The 13,738-nt window shown below is 44.9% G+C and overlaps 1 protein-coding gene across 1 annotated transcript in view; it reads left to right on the forward strand.

The window, feature by feature from the left end:
• The window catches only part of LOC147748151 (uncharacterized), a 648,568-nt gene that overhangs the window by 503,011 nt on the left and 131,819 nt on the right, over positions 1 to 13,738 (forward strand). Inside the window, exons 42-43 of the mRNA XM_086959041.1 lie at positions 1,226 to 1,333; positions 9,438 to 9,545. Coding sequence (XP_086815167.1) covers positions 1,226 to 1,333; positions 9,438 to 9,545 — 216 coding nt within the window. The remainder of the gene's footprint in view (positions 1 to 1,225; positions 1,334 to 9,437; positions 9,546 to 13,738) is intronic.

Below are 13,738 nucleotides of genomic sequence, written 5' to 3' on the forward strand. Positions count from 1 at the left end.
ACTTCAAGTTGGGGGTAATTTGCGATTTCTTTGACAAATGCACTTTTTTGCATTTTTCAAAGTGCCATTTGGTGCACATACATGCCCTCAGGGCATGTATGTGCGCCATATGCGCACACATGTAAATTTCAGGGGTGCATCAGGGTGTCCTTATGACACCCTTGCACCCTTGAAATTATTCTCAATTTGCGATTCTCAAATTGCGAATCGCACATTTAGAATAACTTCCCATCATTCCTATGGGCCTCCCGGCCCATAGAAATGAATGGTAAAGTATTCCTTAATTGCGATTCGCAAGTTGCTAATCGCAATTAAGGACTATTAAGAAATCGCAAAAAAATTGCGATTTTTTACATACATCCCTATTTGCAATTCTCAAATAGCGATTTCTAAAAAAATCGCTATTTGAGAATCACAAATCAGGATGTTGATACATATGGCCCTTAAGCACCACTCTTCAACGCATAAGGGTGCATGGCATTCTCAGACCTGCGCAATACTGACAATGAGGGGACAGGAGTAATATCAACAATGACCGCTCATGGAGCTATGGAGACAGGAAGAGTCAGAGATATGTGGATGCGGAGCAGGGCAGACCCTGATTCTTGATCACAGGCCGAGTGAAATGCCACCATAAGGACGCTAGAAGAAAGAGCACAGTAACATTAGAGATCTGTGGGAAATAAGGGTAGGTTAGACGTGGAACATGAAGCCATGGACATAGGAAAACTCTGTCACTAATAGAAAAGAAAAGCAAACAGTTTCTTGCCATGAGATGATCCACAAACACTACACTACAATAATGATATGTACTCAAATATAAGTCGTATGAAGCAGAAGACATATCCATGGGCAAACACTGTGTCTCTCGAAATTACAGAAGACTCTCCAAGACCATAACAGGTTAGGAAGAGGGCTGCAGGCCACAACCCTCTGGTCCTCTACTTCTCAATGTGCATGATAAATTTACATGCCAGAACTTGTATAGCACAAGAGTCCTTGAGCCACTAACCCCCAATGCAAGTTAAGGAACAACCCACAACAATCACTAGTGAATTGGGAACAGGTCTAGTTATGAGTTCTGACTGCCCTCTCCAAATATAATTTTCTAGGAGTCACTGCAGGTTTATGATGATGTTGTCTCAGTTTCACACTTGTACAGACACACAGACAAGATGTTTTCCAGTATGAATTATTTATTTTTACTGATGTTGTGTTATTACAGGGTCCAACAGGAGAACGTGGCCCACCGGGACCCGCTGGAGGAATCGGTCAGCCAGGACGCCCTGGAGGTCAGGGACCCCCCGGACCTGCTGGTGAAAAGGGTTCTCCGGTTCGTAAGCAAATTCCCAATCTTCTGCTTCTCTGTTTTGTAAATTTGAGCTTGTAATGTAATGTAACTGGAATTTATAAAGTGCATGTTCACCAGACAGTTTCTTGGCGCTGAGCAAATGATGCTGGATATTACAGTTGGGCATGGTATTAGTTGTATGCCTATCTAAATAAGTACGGGTAAGCATGAGCGAATTTTGCGGATCTCGCGTTCGCGAATTTTGCGGATTTGCGGATTCGCAATCCGCAAAATCCGCGAATTCCCGCAAATTTGCGGATTTTTTTTTTTTGTGTTCGCCCGTGTTTCTGCCAGTTCGCGAGGGTTTTGTACACTTTCGCAAATTGCGAACTTACCTGTCGGGTCGCAAGTTTCGCGAACTTGTTGTTTCTACGTGTCCAGCCTGTTTGGGACACTCTTCTTCATCACTGCCACTCTCTGTCACCACTGCCACTCTCTGACTACTCATGCCACCCTCTGGCCCACCCATGCCACCCTCTGTTTCATCACCACACCCTCTGGTTGTCCAGTGTACATTATTTTCGGCAAAGCAAAGCACACCTTCCCTGCCTCAAGTGACCTGAATTAATTTGGGGCTGATTCATGTGTCACAGAATATTTTTTTAGCTGGCACCTGCTTCCTTAGTGCGCCCTGATTAGTGATCTTTTGCACTTGCTAAGTGCTTTCATTGTTGCAAAATTAGTTACAACACCTGCCCTGCCCCAGCTGACAATAATGAATTAGGGGCTGATTAATGGATTTTAACTTCCAGCCTGGCTCCTGCTTGTCTCCCTTAGCTGTAATTCAGGACCTTTGTGGCATATGTGTAACTATTCTGAGGTTCAGAGCAGGGTCACATAATAGTTTCAACTGGCAACTGAACTCTGGAGGGGCCCCTCAGGAAGCACTCCAGGAAATGGCTACTAATGATGAGCCTGAACTTTTGAACCTGGTAAGTAGTTACTTTCAGTTTTGCTAAAATCGTATTTCTGCAATTTTGCACTTATTCGCGGGGCGCGAACTCACGCGAACAGTGCGAGCAGTGCGAGCAAAATCCGCTGCTCGCGGATTTGCGGATTTTGCGGGAAATTCGCAAATCTCGCGGATTGCGGATTTCCCGAAAATCCGCAAAATCCGCGAGCGGAACGGATTTTCCGCCCATGCCTAAGTACGGGGCATATTATGAAGGACGGAGTTAAAATGATCGCTGCTTTAGCGACAGGAAACTGCCTATGTTCAACCTGAACATGGACTTCTATGGGAACTCATGAGGACATATTATCAAGCCCATTAACGCCTCTTTAACGGCAGTTTCCTGCCGCTAAAGCGGCGGTTATTTTAACCCCTTTTCTTGATAATATGTCCCCTCGTTTTTAGGAGTTTCCTGAATATCAAGTAACAACGGCCCTTCTGATCTCGAGGGGGAAGGAATTCCCGACGTTAGGAGTGAGAACAGATAATCTGGAGCCACCCATTCTCTTCTTTTTTTAATTGGTTTGAGGAACCTTTATGTAGTTCATGGACTTGGATCACAGTGAGCATTTGGGGTGTACTTCTGTATTCTGAAGGTGATGAATGCAGGACTTTTGTATCTGAGTATTTTTTAAACTCAATGCATCTGGTTTTAAAGATGGACCTCTGTTCCATAGGCAGCTAGTGTAGATGTTTCATCAGAGAGGCGATGAGGCACCTCCTTTATAGTCGGTATATTAGTATAAACAACGTGAGAGTGTTGGTTCACAAAAAAAAGAGGTATAGAGCATGGAAGGAAGGAAACAAATTCAAAGATTTGTTTAGAAGGCCCTCACTCACCACCCTGGGTGGGGACATGCTTCATCACTGGGCCCCACCGGGTGAAGCCGAATGCCTCCCCGGTGTGCTACAACGCCAGATTTACTGCGGAGCTGTTTTTGTGAAACAGTAAATGAAAAGTGGTGAGAATAAAAAATGACCAGACTGTGTCTTACAAAAAAAGTTTATTTAGTAGCCAATCTGACATATTAAAAGTATGTGTGGGGAATTTTACCAAATACATTTGTTTGGCTATTCCCACTCAAAGTGGGGTCGACATGTTTCTGCCCTTGTTGTTTAATTTACTGGGCTTTCATCGGGACCATGGGAAAGTGTACCTCGGCGGTATGGGCAAGGAGTGGTTGTGGCTAGGGACTCCTAAAATGAGTTCAGGTCCCCCCAAGATCAGCTCCTGGTGACAATTACTAGGCTAGGTGGTGGTTTTTGCAGGGATAAACCTGTTAGTGTGAGTTTTATAAGGTAGTGATACTGTAATATGGCACTAGAGCAGAAGCCAAGGGGTTCCCTCATTTGCATGGGTCACGCCGCATGCAAGTGAGAGAACACCCTCTGAAGATAGCGCTGGCACATTATATGTGCCAGCACTTTCGGTATTACAGAAGGGGCCAAACAAACATCTTTTTCATTCTTTAATAGCAAAGTTCCCCGGGTACGCGCAAAGTGGGCAAAAACGCACTTTGCTACCCCGGGTCCCCCAGGTCACTTGTATAATACGGCCCTATGTCTACTATCTTCTTTTATTCTGGTTTACAAACTCCCAGGAATAAAACTCCATAGTCCCAGATCTCTGGACAATTTCTCAGGAGTTGTAGTGGGGGCTTACACCCTCAAAACTGGAGGAGTGAGTTCTGTTGGCTGCCCCTCTTCCCTTGATGATAACAGATGGCAGCAGTCTGGGTTGGAGAGCAGTTGCCTTCAAAGCCCTGTTGTTCTTCACCCTATGGATAAGGAGCAAAGCTGTTCACACCAGAACAGTCAGCCAGGTCACAAGAGCATTCTTAAACCATTTGGGTGCCACCAAAATCTCTCTCCCAGCCCTTCTTGCAGTGAAGATTAGAATTTGTGGAGGAAACAACCTTTTGTCTCTGACTGAGGAAGGAGAATGGGCATGTGGATTAGTTAAACTGAACATTCCACTCACTGATTTATATGTCTTTGTGCCCTCATTTATTTCAGGTGGTTATATATTGGTTCATTCCCCATGACTGAATCTATTTGCATCTCCTCAAAATCCTCTTCTTTTTCACTTGTACTCTCTTCTTACATATGTCAACTTGCTTGGAGGGTGATTGCGATGAGTTTCAAGTGACCCCAGGGTATCTTGTTCACCTTCCTTCTCATCAGCAGGGTCTTGTCCAAGATCAAGAAGGAGCAGGTATATGAATTACTAGTGGTCCCCCTTGGAACCATCAGCCCTGGTACCCCTTTCTAAGTCATCTATCAATCCTCCCTCTTTAAATCTTCCTTGTGGGTCCATCTCAACTCAGGGTTACGCTCTCCAGAAGATGCCTCTCAGTTAACTCTCCTTAGGGATTAGGAGTTCGACAGGAAGATGTTAGAGGAACTAGGCTGTTCTACAGAAAAATCTCTTTCCATACAGCAGTCCCGTAGCACTTTAAAAATGTATGAGAGACATTGGAGGAATTTCTTGAAATGGTATTACTTGAGAGGGCTGCTTTTTGTGTTTCGTTAAGGAGTGAATATGTTTGAATTGCTGACAGATTGACGATTGTTGGGCTTATCAGTATCCACTTACTCAGCCAATGGGCACCAAATAATGCCATCAAGGGTCCCTCCATGGTACTGTTCAATGCCTTCTCTTGAAGCTTCAAGTTGAATGAACCAGTCATCCATTCACCTGCCCCTTTTGGGTCCTGCCTCTAGTGTTGTAGGTTTTGCAGAAAGCCCCATTTGAACCACTGCCAACTATTCCCTTCAAATATTTGATGTTACGTCTTTTTTCATGTTGCCATTACCTCAGGTCATAGGTTTGGAGAGCTTGGGGTCTTGCTATGTCATGATCTGTCCCTAAGATTTTCTGATGACAAGGCAGGGCTTAGACCAGATCCTACTTTCCTACTGAATGTATCATCTTCATTTCATCTGTCTATGGATCTAGTGCTTCCTGCTTACTTTACATCTTTATCTACAGAGCAGTTAGTATCCTAGCATACCTTAGACCTGCCAAGAGCCCTTTCCATGTATCTAGAAAGAACCTCTCCTTTTAGAAAGGTGGATTTCCTCTTTGGTTCATTTCATATGGCTAACAGAGGCCACCCTTCTACGACCTCAACTGTAAGTGTCCCTACTTCCTGATGTCCAAGGAATGCCCTTCTCATGCACAGCCTTCAGAGCATGTCTCCATAGGGCATCTCCACTGCAGCCACATGGCGTGCCTCATATACCTTTATTTCACAGAAAGAATTGAGGTTAGGGGAGGTGGTTTATTTTGATTATTTAACTGCAGTTCGTTTTACACTTTTGGTTGGAGATTAAATTCATCTGGATGTTACATTATCGTGTACGATCGCATATCATTTTTTTCACAAAAATGTTAGGCACATTCTCACTTTATTGAAACTTAGATTAGGAAGATGGATGTGGTAGGTAATGATCCAGTCGCTTTCCGGTAAATCTACATTACTCAAAGTCATAGTCTTTGATTTCCTCCTTAGCTATCCTCCCTGGGAAAAGGGGAAAATTGTTATTTTGTGTTTATGCTTGGTATTTTCAGGAAGAACTGTTGCTATGGCCCTGTCTATATGGTCAGCTGTCAGCTAATTCCTGTGGCGCAAATGCTATGTGGGATTTATATGTATTCTGTGGGTGGGGCACAAAGGGCTAATTTTGCTAGGATTGTGATGCTGTAGGCTAAGTAAGTAACCAGTTCATTTCTCCCTCCAGCCTGTGCTTGCTTAGGGCTTTATACTTTAAAGAAAATATCTCACATTAGATAGCCCAGCGTAGTAGCCAGTTACGTGGACATCGATCATTATAAATGCCATAAAGGCGCCTGCTGAGCTGTTGGAATCTGCCAGCTAACTGAAAACCATACACTGTGCACCTCTGTCTCATACTTCTTGATCCATCTCACAGTTAAGAGCTGCGTCCAATAACTGCACCTCAGTGGTCCTCACACATGGCATGGAAGCACTTCCTACATAGGATCAAAACAAAGACAACACTCTTCCAACCAGGCACCCTGTCTGTTGTAGCATGCAAGTGCCTCTGTAATTATAGGATGCCGCCTAACTGCTAAGGCGGTCGACCTCAAATCTGGGGAACCGGGTTTGATTCTTGGCAACGCCACACAACATCCTGTGATTCTGGGCAAATCACTTAATCTCCCCGTGCCTAACAAAAATTAATGATATGAGAAATGTTAATAAAAAGAGTTAAAAAAAAATGTGTCCAAATAATAATTGTAACTTCACTGAAATGCCTGTAAATTTGCTGAGGTTTCTCCAGCTTCGCTCCATGACTGGGGCATCAATACAGTTCCTGTGACCCACTGGAAGCCTGAAACTTCACTGCCATTTGCGTAACATAGCAGCTTGCCTGTAACATACCCACTGCACTGCTATTATTATTATGTCTCCTTCTGAGCTGTAAAATTAAGGTCATGCTCGTAACGTCACTTTCCCATGTAGCTTCACCATCAGTTTAGTGGCTACACTACCATGCCAGTAACATCACTACTGTGTCTGATATACCAATGTCATCTCTGCAATTTAAGTGCAATGCCTTCAGGGTGGCAACCATGCGTGCACCTCAAGACTGCCAAGCCTGTAACATCGTAATCACACCTGTAGAATCAGCACCAAAGCTGAATCATTTTTGATCTTACTAATATTCTACTAAAGTTGCTGATACGCCTGTAACATCCATCACTCCTGTTCCTCTAGTAATCTGCCAGCCCTGTACAGTCACTGTTATTCATATATAATGCATGGGAGCCTCTAATGCTTGTGCAAAAACCTGTCTCCAATTTACTTTTTTCAGGCGACTTATGAGGTCTGTAGCCGCTTTGCACTGCTGCATAACTGCAGTAAGTTAATACAATTGACTGCTGACTCCACAACGCCTGTTGGCTGCAGCCGTGATGAAATGCACGTCATGTAGCACAGTTATAGATGCAGTTTAAATGAAAATGGCTTTTCCTACTTCTGGTATCTTTTATTTTTTTTAAAATGGTCCACACTATAGGCCATTGCAGGAGATAGATTCTGTGTGTGGCTCTCCCTAATCTAATAAAGTTTTAACTTGATTTACATTGAACTGATTTTAAAATATTTTATGCAAAAATGATTGCTTCTCTTTAGTGTGTTCTGTTTTTTATTACACGTTTGCTTTTGTTGTTCCTGTCTGCAATGAACATGAAGCAGCAAGACACCAAGGGCCTTATTTATGAAGGCCTTGCGCCGCAGGTGCGTCACTTTTTCCCATTTTAAAAGTGGCGCACCGGCGGTGCAAGGCCTTCATAAATAAGGCCCCAAGGAATTAAATGGTTTGTGAGAAGGGTGATGGTATGACTATGTATTATATATTGGTACACAGGGAGAGAAAACATCTTGTATACCCGTGGACAGGGGCGTTCGGCAAGGGTGTGTGCTTGCCCCCACTCTGTTTTCTCTTTATATCAACGGAGTGGTGGAGCACTTACTTCAGCAACCATCAGACGCACCCACCCTGGCTGGAAGGAAAATTCCGACGCTCCTGTTCGCGGACGATACCCTCCTTATTTCGAAATCCCCAATGGGCATCCAATCGTTGCTCTCCAGCTTTAAGGCCTTTTGTGATGAAAGGGGTTTGGCCATAAATATAGGGAAAACCAAGTTTTTGGTTCTCAATCCGCCCAAAAAGTCTGTCTTTCCCCCGGTCCTAGATTCTGTTCCACTTGATCGCGATAAAGAATTTGACTACCTGGGAATACGCATCAGTGACACCATGAGCTGGAAGGCACATCACCATAAAGTATTCTTGACGCACAAAAGGGTGGCAGGTGCCTTGCTCAAGGAGCAGCGAGCCTCATCATTAAAACCTATTGGGGCGCCCCTGGACATCTATAGGGCAAGGGTTGTGAGCGCGGCACTTTATGGTGCCGAACTGTGGGGCACTCATAAAGTTGACACTCTGGCTCACCTTGAGAATAACTTTCACAAAGATCTAATGGGTTTGCCCCACAGCACACCAACCATCCCACTGCTGCTAGATGCAGGCACCCGGGCTATCTGCGATCAAGCAAAACTACGCCCACTCCTGTTATGGTCCAGAATCTGGAACGTGCAGGAGCTTCGAAGTTATGCAGAAGCCCTGAATGACATTATGTCACTACCGGGCTCGCATAAAATCATCTGGCTCAGAGAAGTCAAAAAGCTGTTGCATAAACTAGGATTAGGAGAGGCTTGGGCCAACAAATCAGCACCCCCGAAACAACAGCTCAAGAAGGTCTATTGGGCATGGGTAGACAGTGAGAGGGTTCGCAGTACAAACCATTGCAAATCTGTATTACTGTTCTTGTCGATCAAAGAGTTACCGTTAAGGGAACCTTATTTGGATATTATCCAGAGTTCATGGGACAGATCACTGTACATCAAGTTTAGGGTGGGGGTGCTTCCATTATGTGAGTTTATGTCCACTTGGAAACCGCCGGCCCAAACCGTACCTTACTGCCCTTTTTGTGACCTAAGGATAGAGTCTGTGTCCCACATGTTGTTTGAGTGCAGTGTCTATGCAGCCCCGAGACGTAGGTGGTTGAAGCCCCTCTGCAGGTGTTTGGGAACTCGTTCTCATCTAGAAGCACTGCACATTTTACGTACAGATGCTAGACCCTTCTTTTCTACCTGCATGGCAAAATTCTTGGGCTGGGCCTGGCGTCTTAGGGTTGCAAGGAAACTGTTAATCCAGTGACTGAGCCTTCACACCTAATATGCTGATATGAAATGTTCTTATGCTGATGATTGCTGTTTTAATGTTTTAAAATGTATGAAATGCTTTTATGATATGATTTTTTTATCGAATAAAGCTTACTACTACTATGTATTATAAGGAATAAAGTACCCCCTGCAACCCACCTCAGATTTCCATGACCTCATAAAGGAAAACAGCTTTCGGTCTAAATCCATGGTCATGGAACTCCTCAGTGACTTGAAGTATCCTTATAATGTACAGCACATGGTCCTTTATTCCATATATATCTTCCATGTGTATAACACCACAACAATGTCTGTAACATAATTCTTTGCGTGCAGAATCACTGTCATGTCTTTAAGATATTTTCTTTCTCTCTTGCAGGGTGAAAAGGGTCCAATTGGCCCTGCCGGACAGGATGGTATACAAGGCAATATTGGGCTCCCGGGTGCTGCTGGGACACAGGGTCCTGCTGGAGAAGATGGAGACAAGGTACTGTGGGAAAAGGAGCTGTGGCTGTAACTGAGCATTCACTTGTGGCTTAGAAAAAGTGACTGAAGACCTTCATAATGGTGCGACCCGTGGCATCTTTAGTGATGGTGCTGTATTTTATTGCCTGTCCTGTAATTGCATTTGTGTGCTTTTCTGTGGCTATCCCATGAAGTGCTGCCTTTCTGCATACTCCATGACTGTCAATTTAAACTTCAGTGTTACTGCCTATCATTAGTCTTTTAGTTATTGATTTTCTGTACCACTACTTCTAGGTAACTGCCTTCTTGTGTGTGCCTCTTTGTGACTTCACTATCATTGCCTCTTTGTGATTGTCTTTTAGCACCTATTCTGTGACTGGTATTTGTGCTTTATATGTGTCGCCTTTTCAGGTTAAGCTTGGGCAGCGTGTGTGCGGATGCGAAGCATGCAGTATTGGAGAAGGGCTTTGAAGCCCTGCCCACTCTCCTCCCATTTTTGTAATTGGCTTGTGTCATTGTCCTTTGTAAACGCTAACTTCTGAGTCGTTATTAGCTTATTAGTCCCTCCTTGGTAGCGCCTTGTCTGCATTTGTAACCTCCCATGGCGACTGGCCCTTTTAATTCTGTTGTGACCCGGTATGTCTTATTTAGTGTGGAAGCACTATTTTTTTAATGAGTTTCTCCTACTACAGGCACTACGTGCTTGCCTCGCCATGCACGCTTTCACTTTCAAGCAGCCCCGGACAATAGCTGCTGCTTCTTTGAAGTGAAATAGGTCTCGCTTATACAAGAGTTTGAGCTATTGCCATTGTAAATGACAATAGTTTAAACTCTTGTAAATGCGAGACCTATTGCATTGCAAATGCTTGTTTGTAATTGCCTCTGATAGTCTCATTTCTAGTTGCCCGGAGCAGTATCTCTGGGTTACAGCTCTGGACAAGTTCATCTTTCCCGGCGTCCAGGCCTGGTATTATCAGGTCACAGATTTCAAACCTAATAATTCCAGGACCCAAAAGTTCAGGCTCAGACTTCCCTGTGGAGATGCGGGAGCTGCATGCAACCGTTGCATCTGACCATGCCCTCCTTTATCCTTCTGCATGCAGAAACAGGCAATGCTTCCCACAGCAGAAAAATGATCCATCTGACATAAACAGAATATGGATCACACTCTGGAGGAATTTCCTCCTTTGGATCTAAATACTCTATCAGACATTTCCGTACAAATAAAATCAGGCTCTCCACTAGATCCCGCCCCTATCCACGCTCTGCGCAAGGAGAAAGAGGTGGTATTGCCAGCCATACGGGACGTAATAAGTCTCTCAATCTCCAATGGAGTAATTCCTCCAGCCTGGAAGCATGCAATGGTAAAAGCCCTACTGAAAAAGCCCAGCTTAAATCCGGAAGTCTTGAGCAATTACCGTCCCATATTACTATTACCCACACTCAGTAAGATTCTGAAAAAGCACATAAACTCCACTCTGTCTACCTTCCTAGAAACTCATGAGCTACTACATCTTTCACAAACAGGTTTCCGTCCCCAACAAGGAACGGAATCCGCACTAATTGCCGTGGTCGAAGTAGCAAAAAAGATTACTGATCAGGGAGGAGCAGCGGCCATTTTCCTCCTTGATCTCAGTGCCGCTTTCAACACAGGAAATTTTAACATTCTCCTCGATAGACTTCGGAGGGCCGGGATGGCAGGGGGAGCCATTGCATGAATCCAATCCTTTCTCAATGACAGAACATTTCAGGTTTTTGCGGGTGCCTCCACCTCTAGGCCTGTCCCTCCCAGCTATGAAGTTCCTCAGGGATCCTCCCTGAGTCCTATGCTGTTCAATGTGTACATGAGGCCACTGGTTGAGGTTGTCCAGCCTTACTGGATTAAAATTTTCACCTATGGGGATGACACCCAGCTGGTGGTCTCTCTAAATCACCCACAGAATATACCACCTGACCTGGAATCCTGCCTGGAGAAGGTTGCCACCTGGATGCAACAACCATGTCTCAAACTTAATGGAGACAAAACCGAAATTATGTATCTAGGTAATACATTTACCAAGGAGCTCAAAGTGCCATTGCCAACATGTCTGGGACCCCGCCGGTCCCTAAGTCCAAAATAAAAAGCTTGGGCGTGTGGCTTGACAAGTCACTCAAATTCGACCAGCAAGCAGTGGAAGTGGGAGGGGTCTGTCACGGCATCCTGAGAATGCTGTAGAAAATCCTTCCCCTTCTCCTTAAGTGGGCAAGAAGAACCATGGTCCAGGCCTTAGTCCTCTCGCGCCTGGACTACAGCAATTCACTGTACCTAGGAGTGCCTAAATCCACCTAAAGGAAGCTTCAAGTGGCACAGAACTCCGCTGCCTGACTACTGTCGGGCCCGTCTAGAACGCAGTCAGCCATGCCCTGCTTAAAGTCTCTACACTGGCTTCCCATAGAGGAGAGGATGGATCAAATGTAAAGCCCTCTGTACTGCACACAAGACCTTTAGGGGAAAAGGCCCACATATTAACCAGCCTCTCATCGCTGCATACTGCCCGAGGAAATCTCTCCGCTTGGCGCAGCTAATGCTAGCTACCATCCTTAAAATCCAAAGGATGCGAAGTGGGGGACGTTCCTTCTCATACAATACAGCTAGGCTGTGGCACTCCCTTCCCCTGCTTTTGTGCTCAGAGACATCCAACCTCACCTTTCGGAAATGTCTCAAAACCTGGCTATTCCAGAATAACAACTGGGAGCTTTTCCTGTTGCCTGCTCTTTCTGCCGCTAGTGCTGGGATGCCTTAGGGTAGCCATGCGCTTAAAAAGTGCTAATTATTAATGATGGCACCTGCAATCTCGCCCTCTGCTGCCCCCACCTTGGAAAAGGGTGTTTAAAAAAAGGAGAACAAAGGAATAACTCCTGAAACATTTACCACCTGCTCCAAGCAGGTTATTAATGTTGATTAATTTGGGCCTATTATTTCACCTGGAAAGGGGGAAATTGTACCTGGTATTCTAGTGCCTGCACATTATAGCCCATTCCACTGGGAACTAACTTGTAATCCCTGAAATCTCACAGGGAGTTACAACACAGAATGTTTAATACCTAGCTGGTATCTATCTTTCTGTTGAGAATACGGGCAACTGATAATGGGGCTCTTAATCATTGTCTTGTGATTGTCTCTATATGTTTTTCTGGTACTTACTTTTTTTAGCTGTCTTTTAATGGATGACTGCATCTAGGTCATCTGTTTGGGCTTGCTTCTATTATTGCTTCTTCTCTGGCACTGCCTCTAGTGGACTGTCCTTTCCAACCGGGACAAAAACAGCAGTCAAAATTATGAGATCTGTGGGACTTTCACCCCGAGATTTCTGCTGCTAAACGCATCTAAAATTTCTGGGTGAAAGTCTGACACAAAATGAGAAATTGATAGGGAATCTGACCCCCAAATTACCAATTCCCATGGTAATTCCTCATTTCTTAGTGAATCTACAGGGTCTAACTCATAATGGGCCAGATTGTCCACACCGCGAGTTACTAGTACCCACAGTGTCGATAACAGCAGAAGTGGGGAAATTCCAGCCATTTCCTGGACCCGTAATGTGGACCCTACTGGTGGCTGGCCTGTGTTCTTCTCCACGAGTACCTTTTGTAGCAGCCATTTTGGAGAAGCGATGTTACTGTTTTTGTAGCGATCTCACTCTTTCCAACGCTGAGGCTGCTTTTTTCGTGCTGCCTCTGGATAGGTTCTTCATAGAGCATCTTTGAGATCAGCCCCTTCTTGATATCCAAAAGGCAACACGCGCTCTGCTTAAGCCCATACTTCTAAAACAGTCCTCATCAGCATCCTTTGCTGCTGCCCCTCTCCAGCCCTTCCAGTCTCTCAAGGATGCGCTCTAATCCCGTCAAGAAGAGTTTGCTTCCCGCTTCAGTAAGCCGCCATTTGAACAGCTCCCTCTTGGCGATGAAAGGTTGGCGGCGGATGTTTCAAACACCCCTGTCTGCTTTTTCAGCTTAATACTGGGACCTGGCAAAGTGACACGCTTCTAAGGCACCCGGCGCCATAAGGATGAAAAGTCCAATTAGGCTTCAAAAACCCAATTAAAATTCCCTCAGACCTCAGAATTGCTGCTTTGGCTGGATTTGGAGGGCAAGGTGACCTTGCTTGCGGACTCTGGGAAGCCAGCACGACACTTTATGCTGGCTGTGTGTTTCCAAGGACCCTAGCTCAGCTGA

This window comes from Lissotriton vulgaris, chromosome 1_1, assembly GCF_964263255.1.
Source record: "Lissotriton vulgaris chromosome 1_1, aLisVul1.2, whole genome shotgun sequence".
NCBI lineage: Eukaryota > Metazoa > Chordata > Amphibia > Caudata > Salamandridae > Lissotriton > Lissotriton vulgaris.